This window comes from Aotus nancymaae, unplaced genomic scaffold (genome assembly GCF_030222135.1).
Source record: "Aotus nancymaae isolate 86718 unplaced genomic scaffold, 86718_ANA_hifiasm-v0.15.2.pri h1tg000092l, whole genome shotgun sequence".
NCBI classification, from domain to species: domain Eukaryota; kingdom Metazoa; phylum Chordata; class Mammalia; order Primates; family Aotidae; genus Aotus; species Aotus nancymaae.
In genome coordinates, this window is record NW_026988507.1 from 8,597,020 (window position 1) to 8,624,761 (window position 27,742).

General features: G+C 38.1%; 1 protein-coding gene across 2 annotated transcripts in view; it reads right to left on the reverse strand.

Annotated features, from left to right (window-relative positions):
• PDZRN4 (PDZ domain containing ring finger 4) overlaps positions 1–27,742 on the reverse strand; it is a 400,259-nt gene that overhangs the window by 45,717 nt on the left and 326,800 nt on the right. For both annotated transcript variants that reach the window (XM_012465629.2, XM_012465630.2), the window contains 2 exons: positions 25,347–25,603; positions 22,181–22,283 (listed from right to left, as the gene is read on the reverse strand). In XM_012465629.2, coding sequence (XP_012321052.2) covers positions 22,181–22,283; positions 25,347–25,603 — 360 coding nt within the window. The remainder of the gene's footprint in view (positions 1–22,180; positions 22,284–25,346; positions 25,604–27,742) is intronic.

Here is a 27,742-nt window from a genome sequence, read left to right on the forward strand (position 1 = left end):
CAATCTACATAGAAATGAGCATTATAAGAAAGAAGAAAACAGAATAGGCTAATACACATCGAATTGATATGGAAGTGCTGGATAGAAAAGAGCATGGTCTCTTTAAATGATATGAAAGGGGAAGGGGAATGCTGGGAAGGGAAGGGCATGGTCCCTAGCTAGGGCTCCACCCCCACGAACCTAGGTGAGGATAGGCATTTTTCTTTTTGCCTCCAAATTTGCATTTCCCAAGACCACCCTGGCCACCATGGCCCCATCCTGGGCCTATAAAAACTTGAGACCCTAGCAGGCAGACACTCAAGCAGCTGGACCTCAAGAACAGCAGATTGGCAGAAGATACAAGCATCTGCATGTTGAGAGAAACATATTGGTGGAGGAACACACAAGCAGCTGCATGTAGAGAGGCCATCGGGAGCACACAGACAGGACATCGGGAGCAGGGACAGGCGCCGGCACACTGGCAGGCCATCCACCGACAGAATGATATGGAGTTTGGCTGGGGCGGTGGGAGGAGAGCCCAGGCCATTGAGTGGCAGACTCCACGGGAAAATCATCTCCCTTCTGGGTCCCCGACCTCCTGAGAGCTACTTCCACTCAATAAAACCTTACACTCATTCTCCAAACCCGGATGTGATCAGATTCTTCCTGTACACCAAGGCAAGAACCCAGGATACAGAAAGCCCTCTGTCCCTGCAACAAAGTAGAGGATCCAACTGAGCTGGTTAACAGAAGCCGCCAAAACTAAAGGAGCACACAGCAGCACTTGCCAGCTGTGGCTTCAAGAGCTGTAAACGGCCACCCCTAGACACTGCCCTGGGGTCAGAGCCCCACAGCCTGCCGGTCTGTATGCTCCCCTAGAGGCCGGAGCAGTGGGACACTGAAGAAGCAAGCCACGCCTCCCTCGTACTCCCTGCGAGAGGGACAAGGGAACTTTCCCCATTTCAAGAGGATGCTCAACTTCATTAGGTATCAGGGGAAGGAAGATTTTAAACTGCAATATAATACTATTTCAAACCAACTGGAGACAAGGAAAAGTCAGGAAAATCATAAGTCTGATCATGCCCACCCAGTGTGTGTGAGAACGTGGTGCTCTGGGACCACCTCCACATAATTAGTATGAGTTAGAATTGGCTCAAGCACTAACTTCTTAGTAAATATATCATAACGATGTGCATATCCTATGCCCAGGAGTGCCCCCAGAGAACTCTCTTAATATGCACCAGTCTATGCATAAAAAAATGTTCACAGCACGTCATAATATTACAAAACTAAAACACCCAAATGCCCACCAAGTGAATACATAAACTAAACCATTTTTAAAAAATGTTAATCCTATGTAGCAGTGAACATGAGTGATTTACAGCTACACATTACAACTTGGATGAACTAGGTTCAGACTTTTCAGAAAAAAACCACAGGTTTCAGAGGAACCATACTGTATTCAGTATGGTTGCATGTGTATAAACATGCAAAGTTAAATAACACATTGTTTAGAGCTACAAACTCATGTGGCATAATTATAAAGCAAGATAATAATAAACATAAAATTCAAAATAGTGGTTCAGGCATGCACAGAACTGCAATGCCATAATCATGTTCTTTTTCTAAAAGTGGGTGTTGGGTAGATGTCATTCACTGAATCTTTGTTTGAAGGCAAGTTCATATTGTAGCATAGTATTTATCACTCAAGTATCGTAGATCTGCCATTGAAGTCTTATGCCATTGTTCTAAAAGTATAATAGCGAAACAGTGAAAATGAAAGACCCATTTCAGCTCTTGATGACCCCAAAAGCATAAAGACAGGCACAGGTAGATTTTTCTCCTTGAGGTAACTGTTGGAACACGGCATGCATTATGCTGTGATCTGGGCAACCTGTCTGGACCAGTCAGAAGTGGAGAGAGGAAAAGACAGTGGTCATTAGAACATTAGGTCCAGAAAAGGATATGATCAGCACAGTTGAAGCCAGAGAGAAGATGTCAGAGTTCATGGAATAGCAACAAAAGAATTAGAGATCACATATAACACATACCCCAAGGACACTCAGAATCTTCTGGAAGGATTTTGAGGAATGACTTGAGGAACTCCCACAAAAACATGGAGAAAAGAGTAGAGTTGAAAATAGTTTTACAACTGCCTAAGGTTGGCATTTTATTTTTATTGTATTTTACTTTAAATTCTGGGGTACATATGCAGAACATGTAGGTTTGTTACACAGGTATACACGTGCCATAGTGGATTGTTGCACCCATCAACCCATCATCTACATTAGCTATTTCTCCTAAAGCTATCCTTCCCCTAGTTCCCCACCCTTCCAACAGACCCTGGTGTGTGATGTTTCCCTCCCTGTGTTCATGTGCTCTCATTGTTCACCTCCCACTTATGAGTGAGAACATGTGGTGTTTGGTTTTCTGTTCTTGTGTTAGTTTGCTGAGAATAATGGTTTCCAGCTTTAGCCATGTCCCTGAAAAGGACATGAACTCATCCTTTTTTATGGTTGCATAGTATTCCATGGATATGTGTGCCACATTTTCTAAGAAAACTGGGCAACTGTTATTTGTGTACTTAAAATGAATAACAGATATTAAATTACTGTGGCCAGAGAGTGCATATGTGTTTCACCCTAGTAGTACCTTACCAAATGAAAAAGAATAAGCCTTTTTACATAAATGCATAAATCCAACAGAATGTCTGTAAAACAACTTTAAGTGTATCTGATGCTAGATATTAGGGATATCATCTTTTTTACAAAAGGAAGGTGCACGTTATGGTAGCACTAAAGTGCTCTTGAATTTGTCTGCTAATACTATTAGGTGTAACCAAATTTAACTCAATATCTAAGCTAGGACAAGTATGAGTGTGGAAAGAGGCCTGTGCAAACACGTTTCCTTCAGCTTGTAAAGGGAATGAGAAATGAGTGTAATAGAGAGAGACAGTAATTTAGGTATACTCGGAAATCAGAAATTAACACACACACACAGGCACGCATGCGTGTGCAAATGTATGTACACTCCTCTTGAATATACACCAGCCCTAGAAAGCTCAGTCCTTTCCAGCTTGGCAATGCCATTGGTATCCAGCACCCCAGGAAGTCACTCTCTCTGAATGCTCCTGGCTAAAATGCAGAGATTCTGCAAATTACTTCTGTAATGGGCAATGGAGAGGAAAAACTGGATGAAATTCAACATAGGAAAAGCCAATTTGAGTACTATAAAATGTTTTCTAATGATGGAGTCTATTAGGTCTTGAAATAATCTCAGCAGGAGAATGTGAAGGCTGTATCAAAAAGAGGACTTAAAAAACAGCAATAAAACTTTTGATTTAAAATGTCAATAGGGCAAATGTCTGCAGCAGACAAAACGCAGGACCTTGAGAACATTACCAGGTTATAACACTTTTTGAAAACATATGTGTTAAAGAAAAAAAACCTTACAATTCACTGCTATGTGCTAAAAAGTAAAGGAAATTGTAGATTCAAAGAACTGTTATTTTCTTTCTATAAAAATCAGTTTAATCTTCAAAAATATGTTTTCCTCATGTAAACAATGCGAGGCAGGATGGTCTGGAACTAAAAAGCAGTGGCTGTGAGTCTGCCATAATTACAATTTGTCTAGCATCTCATATTTAAGTTCAAGAATTTTTGAGTTTCCACCATGAATGGAAGTTTTGCTAATGACCACACAGTGGGTAAACCTAAGTCCTGCTGTTGCTCTATTAAGATTTTGGCTCTTTCCTTTCTAGGTTTTGCAAGCAATGTGTTCGTGTACATAAATGACCACAATCTCATTTGTAAAGAAAAGAAAGAAGTTTATTGTATAGAGCACACCGTGGACTTCACATCTGCCCTGGGTGGTCCTCTGAGACTTTCATTTCTTTCTTTCACAAAAGCAGAAGATAAAGTTTAAGTGCCTTCTTGTGTATTTAATTTAAAAATATCAGCCACTCTATTGTTCAGAACTAAGTCCTTTTAATAAAAAAATGGTTCCTTATTCCTCAGACACCGTCCATGCATGAGGTGATGAACATTTTAAGATTTTAGAAGCAGGTGCTACCATAATCCTGTGGGCTTTTCTCTTTCACAGAATTTACTACCTTTTTGCTAAATGCCTACAGAAGATTGGTGAAGTTCATGCTTTCTCTTTTAAAGCTATTGAAACTCTTCAGTTGTGAAAATAGCCTAATGAAAGTAGCCTCCTTATCCTCCTGCACTTGCAGACTGGTCTGGAATGAGCGTCTCACATAGGTAGGCATAGCCTCAGTGTGTTTGGGGCCTATTTGGATGGAAATAGAAAAGTCTCAGAGTGAGACAGAACCAGTCTAGAGGTAAACAGGCTGCAAATGCTGGCAGCTGTGCCATTACAAATAAGCCTGCATTCCCCACTGTCATCTCACTTATCAATTTTGACAGGTGACTGTCGTGACTCCTTGGAACATTTATCAAGGACAAATTGTGCTGAATGTCAAGTTTGCCAGAATGACTGGTCAGTGGTTGGCTGTAAGGACAATTGGGCTCATAACTGCTTGTCATGCATGGGAAAGATAACAGTGGACCTAAATAATTTGTGATTATTTTTAAAAGGCCCCTATTTACTTATTTGACTCTATTCTCTTCTAGTCTCAACACCCTAGTTATAGTTCTTTTCATATCCCACCTGGACTATAAAAATTGGCCCCTCATTTATTGCTTTTCTTTTGGGTTTTGCTTCTCCAAACTTGTCCTCCAAATTCCTACAAAATTGGGTCTATCTGGGCTCCATCACACCTCTTCTCATATGGAATTGTCTTCCCATCATCCGTAGCATAAGGTCCAAGTTTCTCATTATGAAAGGCTTTGCTTTATATGGCCCTGCACATTGTCCAGCCATGTCTTTCTTCACCTCTTGTAATATAATTCTCCTGTTCGACTGACCTATTTGCCGTCCCTGGAACCTCCTCTCCTTGTCAGCACCTTCACACCGTGCCACTTGCTCCTGCCTTAAATCTCTGCCTGTTCAAAATTCTGCTCAGATATCATTTCCTCACTGACCATTTCCCGAAGGGTCAGCCACTGGCTTCTCGGTACCACGTCTGTATTTTATTATTGTGAATGTCTTACAGTAGTGTAATTATATATGTCTTCCTGTTTCCACATCTACACCAAACGGAAGAAAGTGCCCTATTTATTTTGGCTCATCAATGTTCAGCATAGAATCTGAAATAACTGTATTGCTCAAAAATATTTATTTCTGAACTTAATTGGGTCACTATGGCTTCCAGATAGCTGAAAGGAAAGCATCAGTATATTACAGTAGAAGTGAAAGTCATTTCAAAATCTTTGAGTCTAAAAGCAAAATTTAGTAAATTCTAAAAATATTTTAAACACTGTGTATTTAGTTATATATTATAGGAATACCATGATCTGTGTTTGTATGAATAAGAATTCAGACTATGAAATAGTACAATTTTATACCTTCGACTACTTATGTGCATAAAGTTGTAAAACCAAGGACTGAGACAAATGTCTGATAGAAAGTTGTGTGTGAAACTTAAAAAGCAGTGAAACCGAAATATTTTATAAATATTGGCAAAAAATTTCTTCAGTTTGTAGTAACTTACGTTTACCAAGAACAGCTAATTTATTTTGTCAGGACTTTCCTTAAGCTCCACATGGCAACAATTACCATTATGTTTTAAAATAAATGAAGTGACTCTTCATAGATTGGAAATTATGAGAAATCCCTGGACAATGAAAAGCAGAAGGGATTATGTTAAAGCCTGAAGCTCAGGCAAAATCGAATGAAAACCAAGTTTATTCTTCGCACTAGTGAACCACAGCATCTCTGAGCTTGGAGCTTCCAAACAAATGGGGTGAAGGGGTGCCATGCACACTGGGGGCTCCTCCAGCCTCATCCTCTCTGCCAGCTCAGAACACTAAGAGCCACAGGTCAGCTCACTTAAGCCTCCCCATAGCCCTAAGACATATGGTTTTAGTAGCCCCCCCATATAGATACAGGAAACTAAGCTTTATTCCAGGTAGTTGTTCTAGAATTGGAAGGAAGGACAGGTGGTATTACGGAGGCAAAGGAGAAAGAGCCTCTCAGGAAGTTGCAGATGGCCAGCTGCACCAGGTGCTGTTGAGATGATAAGGTAGTGGAAGGTAGGATTGGATTTGGTCATCCTCAAATCAGATTTCAGTGGATTGAGAAATGAATGAGATATTTTTTAAATGGCAGAGAATCAAATACTATTTTACGGTGTTTGGGCAAAGGAAGAATAGAGAATATGGAAGTCAAATATTCAAATGGGCTTACTTTGAAGTTTTTTTTAAAAAAAATAAAAGAGGGTTTAATATATTTGAGCCTACTATGCTTCTCAGAGCACTCTTCCTTGTGTGTGGCTCAGAATCTTGTTTCAAGTGCTTGTACTCAGACACTATCATCCACAAGGTATGGAGTTTCTTTTCCATTTTTTCCTTTCTTCATAAATATTCTCCATTGTAGGTGATGAAATTGAGACTTACAATGGTTGAATGATGGAATAGAGATATATGTAGGTATATCTATACCTATATCTTACATATCTGTGTTCCATAATTTATATAGTTTTATATGTGTATATATGGCATATATTTATAGTGTGAGTTTACATATACATACATATATATTTACATATATTTCATATATATGCCAGTTGTGATACTGTATGTTGTCATCCCTTATCTCACACAATCCTATGAAACATGTATTATCTTTTCACAGGTTAAAAACCTGAGTGTCAGAGACATCTCACAAATACTAAGCAGCGAAGCTTGATTTGAGTTCACTTCAGGCTGATTCCAAAAATAGTGAAATATAATTTCTTCTCAAATCATTGATGCAATTAGACCTCTAGTTTGTTGGTAATACAATTTTGAAAGACTGTCTTTGGCCTTTTTCTTGTTTTCTCACGCTCTCCCCCAGGACTCTCATCCAGGCCTGATACCTCCGAGTGCTGTATTGCAATAGTGGCCCACTCAGCATCTTTATATGGATGTCCAAGAGGCCTCTCAAACTCAACGTACCCTAAAACACTCTTGATCTTTGCCTCCAAATTCCCCACACCACACTTTCCCTGCCTCCGTTTTCCTCCTTTTAGGAAATAGCTATCTAATAGCTCAATTTCGAAAATGAAGAAGCTGCTTTCAACTCCTTTGTTTTCCTTATTCCCATAACTAGTCAATCAGCAATAATATCTGCCATGTTTCAAAAATATTCCCTGGCTTCTCTTCCCTTCTACCAACTGACTAAATCACCATCTGGTCTCACCCGAATGAGCATAATCACGTCTTGCCGCCTTTCTCTGTATCTTCACCAAACTTGACAGTGTATTTCCAAAAGTTAGCCAAAGTTATATATTTAAAATAGAAATTAAAATAAAATAAAATTTAAAAATACAAATCATGCTGTTTCCCTCTTAAGTCCCTCTAATATCTTTCTATTTCACTTATAATAAAATCCACAAGCCTTATAATTTGCAAGGTCCTGAATTATTTGTCCTATAATTCTCCTCTGTCTTCTATAAACACCACTCTAACAACTCTGACCTTTTTCTTTGCTTAGTACATCGAGCTCCTTCTTTCCTAAGGGACTTTGAACTCTATATACACTTACCCTTCGTGCAGATGAGCATCTGCTCTGGAGCCAGGCTACCACAATCTAATGCCAGCTCCTCCACTAACCCGCTATCAACAGTTCTTGACCTTTTTCTGCCTCAGTTCTTTCATATGTAAAGTGGGAAATACCTATTTCATACTGTTGTAGTAAAGTTTAAATGAGTTAATATGCCATTGGCATTTTGATAGGAATTGCATCAAATCTGCAGATCACTTGGGTAGTACAGACATTCTAACGATATTAATTTTTCTAGTCTAGGAACATGAGATGTCTTTCCATTTATCTGTATCTGCTTTAATTTAACATTGTTTTCTACTTTTCAGGGTACAAGTCTTTCACCTCCTTAGCTATACTTATTCCTAAGTATTTTATCTTTAATGCTGTTGTAAATAAAATTGTTTTCTTAATTTCCTTTTCAGATATTTCCTTGTTAGTGTATAGAAATGCAACTAATTTTTGTATGTTGATTTTGTATCCTGTAACTTTACCAAATGTGTTTATGGCATAGATTGTGGTGATTTCAGAAGTGTATACTTATCTCCAAGCTCATTAAGTTGCATACATTAAATATGTAGAGATTTTGTATGCCAATCTTACCTCTATAAAGTGGCTTAAAAGTGAGTATGAGTCAATATACACTAGTACTTTGCAGCAAGGGGTAGTTGTGGTTGTTACTGATGATGATGATTCCTTCTGATCTTTGTGTGGGTGGGTTCTTTCTTTTCTTTTAGTTTTCAGCTTTCAGATAGGCCATCTTTGGCTATTCTGTCTGTACTTGTCCCACACTGGAATTTCACACTATTTTCTTCCTAACACTATCTTCATCAGAGATTTTCTTACTTCCCTTAGTTTTTATTGTCTTCTTCTGTTTTTGAATACAAACTTCAGGACAGCAGTGGCATTGTGTTGTTGGCCCCTGTGTTTCTAGTACCTGAGACAGTCTCTGATATGAACTAGGTACTTAATAAATATTTGCTGAGCAATGTGTGAAGCCACAGGCTCCAACTAACACTTTCAGGCTGACATTCTTAGCACTGCAGCTCCACTGAGTTCACTACCTTCGGCTGTAGCTCCATGTATCCATCTACTTTCTAGACATTTTTATATGCACGTGCCATGCCTCAAATTATCCACAAGCAAACCCATAGCGATGTTTCTTCTTCATCAATTTATTACTCAGTCAACAGCATCTACGTGAGAGGGACCTTTCAGCTAAGTGGGAAACCTGGCAGCCATTTTCTCTCAGGGCCATGAAATGATGGCATATACCTGAATAGATACATATCTACCATGTATGTGCCAGTCAGGACTGCATGTTCTCATATGGTATTGCATTTAATACTAACAAAGACATATTATTAATACTATCTTCTTTTCACAGATGAGGAACCTGAGACTCAAAGAGGTCACATAGTACTAAGCATTGGAGTCCGATTTGAGTGCACTTTAGGCTGATTCCATATATACCTAAACATGATTTCTCCTCCAATAAGAATGGAACAATGAAATGTTTAGTGTCTTGGGGATAAAAAGTTTTGAAGGAATGACCTGTAAATTAATGGGCAGGTTATTTATAGGGAACAGTAAATGAGGACTTAATGAGGGGAATTTATTTTATATAGTTGGAATATAAGCAAAATAATTTCAGGATTAGAAAGTCTTCTAGAATCTTTTTCACATGATTGATCTGATACTAATCAGATATTGATCATTTTGAATTATAATATTATGAATGTCTGTACTTTATTACCATACAGCTATGCACATGTTTAAGACCATTAAGGAAAGTGACAGAAAATGACCCTAAAGCCAATTTCCCTACACCTGAGAAAAATCCCTGAGAGAACATATGGCTTTCTTTGCTTTTGGCAGATATAAAGAATAGAACTTGCATATAAAATGGCCAGTCCTGTTTTGAAGTGGTGATAATGTTAATTCATTTCCTTCTGTGAGAATCAGATAGTGAAACTAATTGAATATTCACATGTGCTGCCTCCTATATGAATTACTCTATGTCTCTGAATTAGTTTACCCATCCTATACTAGGATACATTGTATGAGACTGAGTTCCTAAAAAACATTTTAAGGTGAATAAATCTAAAAGCACATCATCTGGGAGATTTAGACTTTCAAGTTAACCCAGAAAAAAGTAAGCGATGGAAAGTCTGCTGGTCATGCAAATTATCTGAGGGAGAGAAAGAGAAGTTTGGAGTCCCTTTTATTTTCATTTTGGAGAGAGAGATTTGTTAATTTCTTTGTCTATCAGACAGGAAGAGATTAAATCATTATTAACTAAAAACACATAGTGGTGTCTCCACACAGGGAATCAGTTTTCTTTTGAATTTCCCAACTGCATTGCTCACATACTCTTAAAGCACATTTGTAACTGTCTTTGCTTGGCAGATAGCCATGTCCAAGTCAAAGGAAGGAAAAATTCTTTAAGGATTATGAACTTCCTGGCTGCAAAAAAGGCTCAACAGCTGTCAGTGGATCCTCTAGTTACTCATAAACATTCCCTTGGAAAAACAGTATCCTTCCAATGGCTATTTAGGAGTCTTAGACCTCTCTCATAAGATAAACCACAGGTAATCACATAATATGTAGGATGTATTAGTTTTAATTCGTTTATGAAAACAAAGTGAAATACTATATCCTCTTGACAATTACACAATCTAGGAAAGAACACATATTCAATTACACACCAAAGGGAAAACTGAATAATGACATACCAATAACAAGCATATAGTACTTTTAAAATCATAAAAAAATCATTTTTTAAGAGAAAGAAGAAATTCTTGCCCAGCATTTGCCATTAACTAGCTGTGACAGGTGAATCTTTCACCTTCACAGGCTTCAGCTTCCTCTGTCAAGTAAATCAGATGTGCGTCTATAACCTTCTTATGGCTCCTATGCACCATGTCAAAGTTCTCTTCATTTCAATTCTCTTTTGTCCAAATATGACGTAATTGTTTTTAATCCATATGTGCTTTTCTATTATTTCAAGTTCCTATCTATAAGATCTCTTATTGTGCCTTGATTACTAACAATTCTTTTATATTTAAAGGAAGACTCTATCCATCTTATAAAATGTACAACTTTTTTTTCCCTCTAACAAGCTTTCTACAGCAAATTCCTGTATGGTAACTTCTTACGGAATCCTTCACTTCCTACTGAGAAGAATGTGGGACTTTAAAAATGTGGTATTCTCAAGAGAGCAAAAAGAGCAAATGGTTTCAATGTGTTTTACAGAATGAAGAAAAGTCTCAGATTTAGCTTCTAACATTTTGTCACTATTGAAACGTTTTGCTAACAAATAGAAATATGAAAAGAGAAGATTGGTAAGAGGGCAAGAACAATGAAATGAAAGCGCGGGCAAAAGAGTATTTGAGAAACTGGTCAAATCTGACTTTGGCTGGTGAATAACTTCTGCTGCAGAGCTGCAACTCACAATTAGATCTGGGTTCCAAAACTGTGGCTTCTGTAATAGCTGGCATCAACACCAAATACAAACATATGCTGCCTTAAATGTTTTATTTTAAGTAATGAAATCTGGATATTTAAAATCCGATAATGTCTGGAAGTGTCATATCTCAGTTCAAGCCAGGTGATTATCAGCTTTGTGCCTTCATCTTCACATTCCCCTAATCTGTTTCATTTATGATGACTACAGGTGTAGATTATTTGTTGTTGTATTTAAAAATATTACCATCCAGTGCTTCATCTGTAAACATCATTATTACTGCTGACATCTTTCTATGGGCTTGAAATGAGCCAAAAGATTTATTTGCTCCATCAGCACATTTTAAACATGCTCCAGCCAATAACGAGGCAGAGTCAGAGGCTGTGTATGTGTGTGTCTGTATTTAGGCATGTTTACTGGAAGAGTAAATAATAATTTCAAATTTAAATTACAAAAAAAATATGGTATTTTCTCTCATATTTAATTTGAAGAACAAAACAACTTTTTGAAAATGTGAGACGTATATCCAAAGAGCCTCAGTTCTAACCCCTCTTTGAGACTTATGCTTCGGCTTTGCTAGCCTTCAAGTGTCTTTAAGATTTAACCATTGCTTCGCTCATTTAATGTGCTGAGTACGTGGAAGAGAGGGATGCGTAAAACAAAGTTAACGATACTGAAGAAGGTTAGAGGCTTTTCGGGGAACCCAAAGTAAGAAAAAACAATAACCTATAAGAAGCAAGTGGAAGAGAGGGCAGAGGCCAGAATATAGGCAGTTTTAAGAAGAATCCAGTACTTCTTTCAGTAAAAAACTATAACCATATCTTTTGTCTGTCAAATATTTAATAATTCAAAAAAGATTTTTGTCTTTGTGTTCTTATTTCTACCTCGGACATGAAACCAGTGGTATAGGAACAGTGTGGAGGAAGATAAAGGGGGTATTCCAGGCAGAGGAAAGCAAGAACGAAAACTAAACACCAAGAAACTGTGATGCTTGGGGAGCTGCAGGCAGTTTATGTGGCAGAAGCACAGCATTCTCACAGCTCGCTTGGATTAGCGGGTGGTGAGCACAGGGAGGCAGATGGGAAGAGCCTCATATGCTATGGAGTTTACATTTCATTATACAGTCCTGAGTTTTCCAAACTGGAATGTCAGGGGAGCCATAAAACCACAGCTTAAACACTACGCATCTTCCTGGAGTATCAATTTGTGAAAGTGGAGGTGGGGAAACCACAATGTATCTACTAAGAGGTAAAATGCAAATTTCCAAAGAATGAAACAAAACTGGTATGAAATTGTTCTTTAGCCCCTACACCCAGATTTGGTGGGCTAAGACCCCTCACGTTCCTCATTATTCCTCTATGGAAAAGCTCTGAGGAGCATTGGTAGAAACAACGAAGAATTACTGAAGAATTTTCAGCAAAGGGGTGACATGATCATTAATAGTAAGAAAGAGATGGTGGTGGCAGAGACTAAGAGCAGGAAGACGTGAGGAGGCGACTGCTTTAGAGGGATGGGGTAGGGCCTGGCTGTGAAGGTGCACCAGGCTCAACTGAGAGCATTTCGTGGATGTTGGAGGTGAGGAGCAGGAAGGAATCAGGGCTGCTCTCAGCTTTCTGGTCTGTGCCACTTTACCTAGAGAGCAAGTTTGTTTTAAGAATTAGAGGTGATCTCTAAAGCACACAGCTGAGAGCCTGGCAACACGGTAAATGCTCAGAACACCGTAACTCTTAGAATTGTGCAGCTAAGGGCACTGTTAAGACAGAGGATAGAAGAACAAGCAGATTTGGGGCAGAAGCACGCTGAATTTAGGAGGCATTTCCTGATTTCATTTAAAATGCCCTTCATCTTTGAAAATTCAAATCTCTTAAAACTTATCTTTTTGTTCAACCTTATGCTCGTGGACCTATATTTGAATATATGGTTGACATGGAAGTAGGTATACATTAAATACTAATTATAATGTTAAGCCCATTTACTATGATGATGAAACTATATTATTTCCATAAACTGAGTATTTATTCCAAAGCTTTTATTTATATAGAGTTGAGGGTCTTGCTTTGTCACCCCGGCTGGAGTGCAGTGGTGTGAGCATAGCTCAGTAGCCTTTAACTCCTGGGATCAATAATCCTCCCACCTCAGTCTCTTGACTAGCTGGGACCTCAGATGCCATCATGCCCAGTTAATTATTTAATTTTTTTATAGATACAGGGTCTCACTACATAGCCCAGACTGCTCTCAAACTCCTGGCCTCCAGTCAAGCTCCTTTTAAAATGTGTTTTAAATAAAGTTTATATAATAATAAAGGAAACAAGCGCACTTAATACTAATGATGCTACTCTCATATATTGCCTGTAAGAACATAAATTAAAACATCTTTTCTTGGACAGCAATTTTTCAATGAATATTTATCTGAAGTGTTATAAACTATTCTTGTGCATTGATACAGTAATTTTACTTTGGGAAAATTTTCTTAGGGAGATAACTCTGAAATGCAGACAAAGAGTTATGCATAAAGCAGTTAACTTTAGCTCTAATGATTTAAATAAAAGTTGGAAAAATTTTAAATTTCCCCAAAATGGCAAAATTACACTCATACAGTGTAGATAGAAGACAAAAACACACACAAAATATTAACTGTCATTATCTTAGGTGGTACAATTGCCACCATATTTAAAAATTGTATTTTGGACCTCAAATGCATAGATCAGATTTATTATACATCTGTACTAGTTCTCTTTTATTTATATTCAATTACATTGAACTGGATTATGTAATAGACAGTGAATGTTGGTAAATGCAGCATGTAACCAGAAACCAGAGTACTACCAATAGCTTATGACCTTGAAGGAGAAGGAGAACTGTAATCCTAATATAAAACACATCACCTTTAGGGATTCCATTCATTCATTTCAGAGACAATATGATATAGTGAAGAAAAGTTTCAAAAGAGGATTATTTTTTGTATTTTTAAATTTAAAAATATGTATTATATGTAAATGAAGTAATTTATTTTCTAGATTTTTACAGACTGCATCTTCCATTTCAAATTGGTAAATGCATATGAGCTAACTTGCTCTGAACGCTAAAGCCAAAGTCAGAGATAATATGGAGAGGGGTGCTACTTGATACCAACTGAGACATGGTACTAGACACAGACCAGTGTGAGGCCACGTGAGTGTGTGGGCTTTCTCTGTAAGAACTGAAATAAAATGTGGGTTGGTATGTTTAAACTGTTAAAATACTTGTAAAAATGTTTAAGGATTTGACCATGAATTTGTCTCACTTTGCTTATGTGAGTTACATTCTAGAAATAGATGCAGACCAGTCACTCCACAGTCAACACTTGTTGTTCCCATGGAGCACACAGGTGGAACATGATTCATTCAAGAGAGATCTAGACTTCTGGTCTGATTTCCTTCCACTATATTATATTGCCTCTGAAAACAACATTAAAATCTTTAACACAAATTTTGCTTTATATTAGAAATGACAGCTCTTCTATTTCTGCCACTATGAAAATAGTCTTTGGAAGCAGAATAGAAGTCACTGGAAAATATGAATTGATATGCAAATATGCACCTTAAACACAACCTATCACAAACACCTTTAAGTAATGCAAGGAAATCTTCTGAATATGTATCATAAGTATCTTCAATCAAAAATTGAATGTCAGCATTTTGATAAAAGTCATACATGTAGTATAAGGAATCTTCATTTATATTTACATGCCTGGTAAAATAAATGTGCCTATGGTACCTGGTTTAATAACCAACTTGGAAGATTCAATTCGCTTTTCATTATTTTCTCAGGAAATAAGGTTTAGTGTTGTCACAATCAGTGAGGCACAATACAGATTTGCTTCGTATTTGTTTTATGAAATTACAGAAACAAATTAATAGCAATACTAATCTTATTTAATTCAGTAAGAAATCTGAGAGAATTATAATAACTTTGATAACTGTTGCCAACTTTGTGGCATTTTTTTTCTAGTCACTCTTCAAGCAAGACTGACAGGAAAATAAAAATCTCACAATTTAGGGAAATCATGCAATTTAATAAACTTCAGTATTCAATTTAAGAAATTCTGCTTGGAATGTTAGGATCATACAACATGTGATTTTATGAAGTATTAGTCTCAATTAAAGTTCAACAAGTATAAACATAGAACAACCACATAACGTATTTTCTTACTAGGATACTTGCAAAAGTTAAAAAAAAAAAAAAGCTGCTATTCATAATGAGCCATACACCAAGACTGTTTAGGGAAAACCAGGGTGTATAGTTATTCTAACAGGCCTGAACCCCAATCATTCTCTAACTACAGAAATTAGCATGTCTATTTACCAGGGTTCACCAGCTTATGAATTTGTGGTAAAATACACATATGTTCTTTGGTAAAACAGAAACAATAAAAAACTCAATTTCTTTACTTTACAATCTGGCTCAGGTATACACTCAAATCCATTTCCTCAAATTAATAGATAAAGTGACATCCTATGAAAAAATACTTTCTTACTTTACTTCAAATTGTTATTCTCCATCAGCCTTCTTTTCCTCTCCCCTAATTTAACACTTCGTACTTATTTTGGAGACTTATAAAATAAGAATAGTAGCAGCAATGATCCACAATTTATTCACTCATCACACGAATACTACTGAGGGATTCACTCATCACACGAATATTACTGTGTGCCAGGTCCTATGCTGGGCCCTCCTGGTGAAGAAGATAATTACAAGCGGTCACTTCTGTTATAAAGACAACCCATTTAGAAGAAAAGACAAGTACATAAATGATTATAGTTTTGGGCATAATCTAAAGAACAGAAAATGTTTACAGAATGTGGTGTGGGAGTTCAGTGGTGGGAAAGACTGTGGTACATGGTGGGAGGCCATCATGGAATGCTTCTACGCGTTGATGCCTGACTCTGTCTTTGACGTGATGCTTGACTCTGTCTTTGAACGGTAGCAAAGATTGTCACAAAAGCATCTCAGAGGCACAGCAGTGCATGAGCAAAGGCACAATGAAAGGAAAGCACACGGCTTCCTCTGAGAATTGGTGTGCTGCAGAGTTTGATCCCAAGATGCTGAAAAGGTGGGGTGGTGTCAGAGTTCCAAGACCCTCCATGCCAGGCAAAGGATTTTAGTTAATTCAAGGAACAGAGTCATACAAGATGAGAAAAAAAGGAGCAAACCAATGAGAGGCACATTTGAAAAGGTTTGATCTGGCAGTGGTGGATAGGATGGCCTGCAGAGCTCAGGATTAGGGACGGGCCACAGGAGAGCAAAAACTAGCGTAAAGGTAGAACAATGTTGGAAACAAAGGGAAGACAGTGGTGATAAGGAGAAACACGTCACGGAGAATCTGTGACACTAACTCTGATATATGATGACTCATTGGTTTGGCCTCCATGATTAAGATTCTCATCTGACATATTTGAGAAAATGGTGGTGTCATTAATAGGCACCTCAGTGAACCATCTCCAGACTGACAGAATACCTTCTTATCTTTAATGCTCAGGTCATAAAAATATTTCACACTCCATCCAGATCAGTTTTCAATTGAGTAAATTTCCCGAAGGAACGGCACTTATGAAGGTGATTTTTTTTTAATGGACGATTTTACTGCCCCAGTAGTAAGTGGTATAAAATTATTTTAGCCATTTCATTAATAATTCTAAAATGTGACTAACAAGCGGAAGAAAAGGGACTAGTGGAAGACATTCAGTGAATTAAACAATCTAAATATTCTACCCTTTTACATGCTATACACGATTTTCTCATTGATCTACTGCAACATACAGATACTATATGGTCTCTTTATCAATTATGTTTCATACCCAACATGTCTCTTCCATCATTGGCTTTCAAACTCTTTGATAGGTTTGCCTCTCTCAAGATCAGAGATGGAGAGAGCCACGATTGGCTAGTCGGGGAGGCACTTAGTTCCCCGTTCCTCGTAGTGTTTCTCACATATGCTGATTGAGTCCTTGGTCCAGAAGTAATAAGGGGGCTACAAGCACGGATTAGAGAACATGCCAAATTTATACCAAGTATGAGATTCTATGACTTTATAAGGTGGCCAGTAAAGATACATTTCCACGGAGACCATTAACTTTCTACTACATGGCTTATTTCTCCCTATTTTTCGCCATCTTTGCCCTTTCCTTAGAAGGTTTTGAGACAAAAATGGCATTAGGATTGAAACTCCTGCTCCAAGAACAAATATCTGCTGGAAAGGGAGAGGGCATTTATTATAACTGGACAGTGGTCCCAAGTTCTTTTCCACTTCCCTTTGTATGGAAAAGAGGAAAGGGACTAGGTGGCTCAGAAGTTGGTCCATGCAGACAGCAATGGGAACCCTCATTTATTCCTTGAGGAAATCTGCATTGAGCACCCACTGTGAAACGGGCCCTGTGATGCAATGATAAGCATGGCAGATGAAGCCGCTGCCCTCGGAGCCTTAAGATCCATATAGCTCTAAACAGGCATACTAGGGACTTTTTTTTTTTTTTGTCTAAATTTTGCCTTCACAAATCATGAAGTTGCTCAAAAAATATGATGAAATCTAGTTAAAAATTATCTTCTTGTTACTTTTCTTGAATGAAAATCCCCGATTCATGATTCCCTTTTCTTTATGTAAAAGAGAGATTACACACTTAAAGTCTCACAAATATTCAGCAACTATTTGCAGGGATCCAGCTCCAGGAAATACATTTTGCAAAACGACACTTCTCACCACAGCACACGGGTTTGCTTATGCTTTGCATAAGGATTGCCAAGAGGAAGCTAATTAATATGCTAAATGCTCACTCCTATTTATAGACACTGGCCCAAGTTTGGTTTTCAGTTAACATGTACATAGAACTCTGACATATTTATCCTCTCTTTTCCACTTTTAGTACCTCTTCAAGCAAACTTCTAAAATTTTTTTGCTTATATTTTTGTGATATTGGACACATAAAGGGTACTTATTTCAGCCGTGTTGTATATTTCTTTGCCTGATCTTTGAGGGAGAAGTAAAAATGATTTCAAGCAGTATTTCTAAGTGATAAAAATCTGCAGGCACAGAATTGTTGCTTATGTTGACTAACGTGATGTTTTATACTATCTCAATTTTGCATGTACTGGTTTCTAACCCCTCTATCAGCATTAGCATTGACTTTTGAGAGTTAATGGCAAATGCACTCAGGCAGTTGCAAACATGTCTTTATTAGGAACCGGGCAAAAAGATCTCTATGTTTCTCAAAACCTTTCCCTTTAAATTATTTCTAGTAGAGGCTGGATTTGAGATCTGCCTCTGACTTGCTAAGGGCTATTTATGATTTATTTCAACCTTTGGCTGGCTCCAGGGGGGGAAAAATGAACAAAGTTGAAACTAAAAAGAAGAGAAGCTTAATCCTTAGTGAAATTCCAGTGGCATGGAACACCCTAACTCTTATGATGGGTGTATTGTTTAAATTTTTATACGTTTATTTTTTTTTCTCAAAAATAAAATTAAATTCATTAATCATTTTTAATTAGAGAATAAGTGCCATCATTTTTTAAAGAGAACAAATTTCAAGCTGTGAGTCTTTTAATACAGACTGGTCCTCCGAGACTTTTCTGAAGCACTATGGGGAAATTTTAAGCCCAGTCAAATATTTTTCTTAGGAAAAGTGGTGATAGGTCATGGTGAGATATGGGTGTCATTAAATTTCCATAGAGGTTCCTAACACACTGGAGTCACTATAACACGGGCACACTGACTACAATATCTCTAAAGGAGCATTTGCTTGTCCACCAGGGCTCTGAAGGGAGCTGTTACAGTCTCTCAATGAAATAATCTGCATGTTAAAAAGTGCCTAAATATGTATTTACAAGATAGTCAGCTCTGTTTTGGTCTATTGGGTTAATCCATGCACTAAAAGTCTGTATATATGTACTCACAAGATATACAGATCTGCTTTGGTTCACTGAGTCTATAGTAAGTAGGTCTTTAAAAAGGCACCTAAATAGTCACATAGTTTGTATTTTAGCAAGTTCAGAAATTCTATATATTATATAGTCTATATACTATACTATATACTATGTACTATATTTCTTTTAAAGTGTGGATATATTATTTTTGTTCCAGTGGATGCCAGAAGGTGTGCTTCACTCTGACCTGTAACATTTTGCTCTTAAAATGTCAGAAGAAAATTGCCACAGCATGAACTATATTAAAGCTCTGTGGCAGAGTCCTCCAGGTTGGGGTGGATGCTTCCTAGTCTATGTCACACTCCATCCACCATCACCGTCCAGATCCAATTCTCCACGCCCTCTCAGCTGACTTTGCTTCCTTCCTGTCAGTCTCAGCCCAGCAGCTGGAGTGATCCTGTTATGTTCCTGTGTTCCAGCAACTTCCCATCTCATAGTCAAAGCAACTTCCTATATCATAGTCAAAACCAAAGCTCCACAAGATATGCCCTCACCTCTCTCTGACTTCACCCCTTCCACTCTCTCACTGGCCTCTTTGCTACTCCTCGTCCACCCCAGCATGCTCCTGGTTCAGGCCCTGGGCACCTGCCCCGCCTTCTTTCTGAAAATCTCCTTTCACACGGCTAGGTCGCTTATATTCTTTAGTTCTCTTGTGACAGAAGACTCCATGATGACCCTGTATAAGACAGTAACATCCTGTCCAACACTACTCTTACTGTTCTCCATTAGTACTTCTCACCATGGAATAGAAGATGTCTTTACTTGTTTGTTTATTGTTGACCTTCTTCTCCTAGAACCTCCTTCCACTGGGGCAAGAGCTTCCTAATCCCATGCTTAGATAACTGCCTGGTACATTTTAAGTACTCATTAAGTATTTATGATACAAATGAATGAAAGCAGATGAAAAAGCAGTCTTCTTTCTACTTCCTGAATAGCCTGGTCGTGCTCATGTTTAGGTTGAAGAGGAATGAGTATGTCTCTTTCTGAGCTGTTGCCTTCTTCTTGGCCATTAGACCTAGTTCCCTGTAATATTCTCTCAGCGACACAAACTGGTACTTTCTTAAGGTGCTTAGCCATGCCATTTCTAGAGCTATAGGGTTATGATGAAGCTCTTAGAGGAGGTAGGGTCATCTCAGCTGGGCACGGAAACATCAAATCAGTCTGCTTCTAGGTGCAGCAGTAAAAGTGCAAAACAAAGACAGAATTAGCATTTCTAAATCTCTTCACTGAATGAGCCTAATGATGTCCACCATAGGCTCCAATGATGGCAGTGGACTGACCAGATTTTGCATCCCTTGCAGCCACAAGGGACAGGACGTGCCACTCTATGTGTGTGTCACGTAAGGGTAACAGACTGAGGAGTACTGGGCAGAACCATTATTCTCTCCTGAATCCGGTAATTTTTTCTGGAGGTATTCTCCTGTGCCTTCACTACCACCTTTAACCATGTATGTTGTTCTCAAATGCATCCTTTCTAATGACTGAAAACTGTCATAGCAACTCCTTCCTTATTTGAATTTCACAGGAATATTCTTTATTTCAGTCACTCAGAAAGGGGCCTATGGCAACAGAATAACAGCTGACAGCAAATTAATGACTATGATGTTGTGATTAGTTGAGATTACAGGCTACAGAGAGCTTGTCTGAGAATTCGCTGACATCATCCTGATACTGGCTTCTGCTGGGGATTAATATTGGTCAGAAAAGAGGATGTGGTTCAGCTACAGTAAGCTCCATAGAAATGTAAGGAAATCTGTCTGTATTATAATATTTCAATGACAGGCTAATTAATTAAAAGGACTTTTACTGTTAACTCGCTTAGCCTAAACAAGTCTTTCTCCTATGCCCTCCCCAGCACAGACTTATTTTAATAAAGCTTTAGGGCATTATCCAAATAAAAAGTTGAAGTGATCTAGATAATTCCAGTCCCCAAACCCAAAGTATTCATTAACTAAAAGGAAAACGTAAGACTCTTGAATTATCTGGATAAGTCACTCATTTTATAATTTATTTTATGTGAACAGTCAAAGCAATGGATACTGCAATGTATGCCAAGGGTTGAGTAGATTTAGAAAATAAAACTTTTCAATCAACTTAAGATAAAAATTTAACATGAACAACACAAGAATGACAAAACCACCTACTCAGTTACCAGGTATCATTTCACAACCTTCTAAATTTTGGCTGCAAAGAAATAATGATTTCTATAATCCCCAGCAATGACTTTTGTGGGGAGAAGATTTCAAACAAATGTCTATTTGCTTTAGGTGAGTTTCCTTATTTGATTTCAGATCCTCCTAAGGGAAGAGATTTCAGGATTTCCTGCTTGTAAAGTGGAAGAAACACTTCGCTGAACTTGTATAACATCACGTGAAGCATTAAAAGGGCAGGTAATCATGAGTTCTCTGCCTGTTGACCAAAGCTTCTTTACTTCCTTAATCTATTTCATTTTTAAATGTCAGAGTAGGCTGAAACCTTTCAAAGATGTACAGGCTGCAGAAGCAGAGGAAATATTAGGATAAATTCTTTAACTTTTGTGAGAGCTTTTAATAATTAACAGATGGAATTTTTGAATTGTTATGTATCACAGTACAGAAATCCTAATGTTAGACAATGTTTAGAATAAATATGGTTTAACAACAAGGGCACAAGGCCATCTCTATTTCTAGGAAGTCCATGAAATGGATATTTAGAGTACATGCCATAGGCACAAAGAGAATATTTCATTTCCAAAGAATATAATAAAATCTAGTTTATCAATGAAAATTAGAATATTATATAACAAATGAAAATAGCGAGTAAAATCTTGGTTTTAAATATAATTTATTTTTCAAACTCTACTTGGAAGTCCACATATATTACAGAACAAATTTTTTAAAAGTACCTATTGTAATATTATTAAAAAGCAACAAAAATGTGAGCAAATTATATTTAAGCTTATACTATAAAAATATTTTCCAATATACTTAAAACGCTAGAGCCACATAGGTAAAACAAATAGTATTTGAAAGATCTTATTCTAGATATATAATAGATAAGATATTGCTCACTGTAATAAATTAATTTCTTTGTTATGCAAAACCCCTCAACCAGAACTTCATAAAGAAATGTGAAGTGGTGTGAAAATGATCTTACCTCATATTCAAAGTCCTCTGTTCTGTCTGCATCAGCAGGTAAGCTGGAAATATACTCATTGTCCTCATAAAATTCATGCCCCATTGGATGCAGAGAATGGCAGCTAAGGGGAATGTAGCAATACGATAGGAATAGATTAAAAGGGTTGTTTTCAAGATTAAAACTGATTTTAGAATTTCACTTTAGTTTGCTCTACTTTGGAATAAGACCTGTAGTGATCTAGTCTTTAAATAAACTACAGCTCAGAAAAAGCAATCGCTTTTCGTTCTCCCTCTACCTGAAGTCCATCAATTTGCACTTTCTGAGAGAATGCTAGGAATAAGGGCCCGTGGTCCGAGCTGTATTCTGTGGAGAGACTGATGCGAAATCTCTGACAGTCCATGGTGCTTTATTGATACTTTCTGGCCTGCTTCCATCCCACCAAATGTGACAAGCTCCACACGTGTGTGTGTGGCATTTGAGACTGCAGTCTACTAAAGAGGGGAATTTGTCATAAAGCACTACTGATTTCATAATCCACAGCTGGGAACTATTTTTTGAAAACCATTTTCAAAAGCACATATTTTTACATATTTTCAGATTCTAAAATGTGCTCACATTGTTCCCTCCTCTCTTTCTTAAGATACCACCTTTCTCATTCTCCCTCATAACACACATTTTCCCCTCTGTGATCAAGGACATATACACAAATGTTAAAGAGCATTCATGGTGACCAACCACTGGAAACTCCTATAAGATGCAAGATTTCATAATCCCTTTTGAAAATTCTCCGTGACAGAGAGGGCAGATTAAATTAAGGAAATGAGAGGATATAAGGCATAGCACATGGGCACATGGCTTTTATGTATTTTAACTTTTAGGAAATATTTTAAATAGTTTGTAAATGCGTCATTCAATTTATTATGTTCTGATATAAAGACTACATATAAGCACAGTTTAACAGCAAAGGGCATAAGGCCTTTTCTATATCTAAAAGACACTTAAAAAGCCTAAATACAATTAACAAGTTGTAGTAGATAAGACCTCTAAGCCCTGCCAGTGTGGACCTTATTGAAAACTTGGAGATAGCAGTATTAATTAGTTCCCTGCTCCCTTGCTGAAAGCAAGAGACCCGTCCTCATGCCCTCATACTATAGTCAGCGTAAATATTCTACCAGCCTTTCCTCACTGCCATCTATGGCTGTCAGTTCCATGCACCGCTCACTAGTGTAGGCCAGAATGGTAAAAGTAATGCAGGCAGCACCATGCCTGGTGTCTGCCAGATAAATCTCCTTGCTTATATCTGAACTGGCTCCGTACAGCTCATTTGGGCTGTTGAAACATTGAAGCCTGCTGCTTTGGACATCTGACGTGTTTACCTTGCCTTTCAGATAGTAAGAAGGAAGGAACACTTTATTCACTCAACATTTATTCAGTGCCTACCAGATGCCAGGCCAAGTGCTAGAAAGACATTGGTGCACAAAATCCAATTCTGCCCTATTAACTGGGGAAAGCAGCAAAGTGGGAATTTTAATACAGTGCAATAATTAAGGGAAAATATAGGAGCCTTGGGAGCATATGGTAGGGGTGGACCCACTGCAGCCCTAGGAGGTTTTCTATAAAAGATTGTCTCTAAGCTAAGGTCTGCAGGACCTAGGAAGAAGAGCATGATGCACTGGCTAAGGGAGTAGGTATTGGGGTCAGACCTCTTAGGCCTAGAAGCCTGGCCCTGTCACTTTTTTGCTCTGTGATCTTGTCCATGTTATTTAATATCTGTTCCTTCATCTTAGACATAGGATGTTGATAATATAATGCACTCCTTCATAAAACGAAATGACTCCAATAAATGCAAAACTTTTGGAATAACACTGAAAGCATGTTAAGTTAGCTAATACAAGCTAGCTATTATTATGCATTCAAGGAGGTATTTATTGGATGGCTACTATGTTTTAGGCTGTATTAATAAATATATTTGTTTGCCTGCTTTTTGTTCAACTCCCCCTCTAAATATGAACTCTAGAAGGTAGTGACTTTATTTTTGTTCATAGTTTTATGCCCGGCATCTAGTTCCAATGCCTGACACATTCAATTTGTCTGACACAAAGTGCTATTTAAAAGGTAATGATGAATGAATAAAGCAATACCCAAGACAAACAGATCCCCTGCCCTTCTGAATCTGAAGTCTCAAGGAGTGGTTTTCAAAAGCTTTCTGCACATTAGAATATATTAGGGGGAGTTTTGAAAAATTCTGATGCCTAAGACTTACTCTAAGAATTCTCGAGTGATTCAGGTATAGCTTCTAAAGTTCCCAGGTGATTCAATTGTACATCTGTGACCCACTGAAACCGGCTTATGGGAGCCAGCTATCAAAGGGCAGGAAAGTGGCACGAATCAGATCTATGTTCTTCACAAAGTAAAGAACAGATCGGAGTAGGTGATGAAAATGCAGCCTAAAGAGACCATTGCTCTTGCAAACTCTGAATATTTACTAGAAAGCTCACAGAACACAATGAACTGGGCAAACACACTTCTAAAACTGTGCAAGTAGGATAATTGAATAAAATCTCTCTGGCTTCCTTTAAATTACGCAAAAATCAAGAGGAAGTATTCCTTGAATAGCTCTTTATTTGATAGCACTATACTTACTCTCTGACAGCCAAGATCCTTTGTTTATATCTCAATATATTGGGTAATTGCTTTCTTTGGAGAATTGCATTTTAATTAAATCAATTTCCTAGCTTCTCTTTAAAGAAGAGAAATACCAGGAAGAGAGAGAGGTGGCCCACAGAGGAGAATGTGGTGCCAACATGCCACTTCCACATGAGTCTTAATAAGGTTTTTGGCAGCTTTGGTGAGAAAAGCGATTTCCCTGACCGGTGTTCGTAAGTAGCATGAGGCTTTTGACAGCTAGTAATACGAAGATGAACTAATCAGAGCCAGAAATGTTCATGGCACCTCGCAAGTATGATTACCCAGGTGAAGCAGCCATGTGGGTCAGGGAGAGTAGCTGGCAGGGACCGCTGAGAACTAACTGCATATATAGAAACAGTGGAGACATTTTCCAAACAGAGCTGGGAAACCTGTCTCTGTAACTGTCAACCTGCTAGGGAAACTGCTTCTTTCCAACAACTACTTTACATGACAAATGGAAACCAACAGGGCTTTGGAAGAAATGACAGAAAAATACCTGTCTGAGAGCAGGAATGGACAGATGTCTGGCACTGGAGGGGTAGATGGCCGAAGCTTGGCCAGGGCCATGATGTGTTCGAAGGTGATGTCCGTCTGAGTGCTGGCATTCATGAGCTGCACTTCTGGGGCCGTCCCATAGGCCGGTCTACTCAGAGGTGTTCGCCTTAACACCTGCACCACAATGGGCTCCTTGGCATTTCGAAAAGCTTCCACTGCCTCTTCATGAGTGGCCTTTGAAAGATCCTTCCCATTGACCTACAAACATATAAGGACATTGTTCATCTCAGAGGAAAGATCAGAGAGGCTGTTGTGATAGATTAATAAAAGGTAGGGAGAAAGCTTTCAACCAGCTCTGATATGAATTTGGTAATGGAATATTTAATCAGACATTGATATTTACTGAGGTCTTTACCAACATGACAAAGTACCTGAGATTATAACAACAATTACTTCTGCAGTTGTTTATAAAGTATCTGGAGCTGGTTAACTAGTAAAACAGCAGAACCATTAGTAAAGATTTAAAAATTTAAGTAACACCTCTGCTTCAGTAAAGGGTCACTGAAATCTTCAGATAGATAGAAATGTTAAGTATATACTACTTTTTCATGATCTGTCAATCTCTCGGTGAGATTTTCAATATTTAATCAAGGTCTTATTTGCCTGAAATCCAATTTTTTAAGATTTTGTCAAATTTCCTCCATATTCATAATGTTTTAATCCAAGACCATGTTATTGCCCACATGCATTTTATCCTAAATCCTCACTGTTCAAAGTGTGGTCTATGAACCAGCAACATCAGCATCACATGAGAGATGATTAGAAATGCAGAATCCCTGACCCTACCCTGGACCTACTGAATCAGAATTGGAATACTCACAAGATTCAGCTTTATATTTATATTCTTTGAAAGAAGCACCGCTCTAGAATTCCTCTGAATGGGTATACTATGTCCCTCTGGATACTCATGTGTTTTAATTTATGCCAATTCATGACTCTCCAAAGGAGCCCTGGACATTACAGAGAAAGAGGTGAAGTCTGCCTTTGTCCTCAGTCATTGCTTCTCAACAGGGAAGAAACCACTGGAATTTGGAAGAGAAAAATTATTCTTTCTGTGGTACTCTCCTATGCCTGCTTACTAAGGGCCAGGAGTGTTTCTCAACCTTCGTGCCTCCCAAAACACCTACACACTTTCCCTAACACCCTTGTGGGAGGCAGTATAGACCATTCTCAAATAGTTCTCAATTTATTCCCTAAACTAAGTCCTAACAACACAGCCTTTTAGTGGAAGTTGTGTTTTAATAAAAGACTCTAAAATCTTGAAAGAGCTTTATGACTCTCCTCCCAAATGAATCAATAATGCTGGCTTTTGCAAATCTGAAGACCTATCTTGTGGCACAACTGTGCCCAATATCCCTGAAATTATACCATTTCTAGACAGCTAACTAAGCCACCCGCCTGTTGGCGAGGCACTGATAACTGTTACGCACCAGCAAACCCTTAGAGATCCCTGGGTGTCTAAAAAAGAAGTCACTGAGTTGCAGTTGTAGAGAAACTGCTGATGTTCAAATGAGCACATTCTCTCTCCCTGAGTAGACAAGGAATATGTGTGTGCTCAGAGCATGTGTGGGGTGTTTTGGGGTAAATGACACAATGCCAGGTTGAAATCATCACGTCATGTAGAGACAGGCTTAATGACCTGGAGGAGCTAATTTACTCAATGGACCCTGAAAGAGTTAATGTGCCTTCAAAAAATGAGCAATTTAGCTTCTTCACCAGCAAAATATGTCCCAGTTCAGTTCTTGCTCTTGAATCACTAGTAAGAAACCCCAGGTAGAGATTTGACTAGGTATTTACCAGTGTGAACACGTTCACTGATCTTTGCATTCACTCTCTGATTCTTCTCTCCATGAACTAAACTGGAAAATTTATCACTGAGTTTTCACTGATACATCTTGGAATATCTGACTTGGGGCACATAAGAGTATGTGGACATGAGACATCTATGGGCATCATCACACTCATTCCTTTAGCTCCTGCTGTATGACAGGTGCTTGGGCTGGGGCCACTACTGTTTCCCCTGAGGACATGTAGACAGCAGATGACAGAAGAAATCCCAGAATGAAAAAGCACAACATAAAATCTAGCCCCTTTCGTTGAATAGTATCATCTCCTATGTTTCATATTGTGGCCAGTATTTGTCAATTCCAGATTGTGGAAGATTATCAGGTGGTAGGTAAGACCGCTCTGTGAGAATCTATGCTGTAGATAAAAATTGCTCTTTTGTCCCCAGCCTTCCTGCTTCATGATGTCCCCTCAGTTTAGTGAAGATCTGTTCCTACAGGGTCCCATACCCTTCCTTCTAATCTCAGTCACACAGTCTGTTATCAATTATCT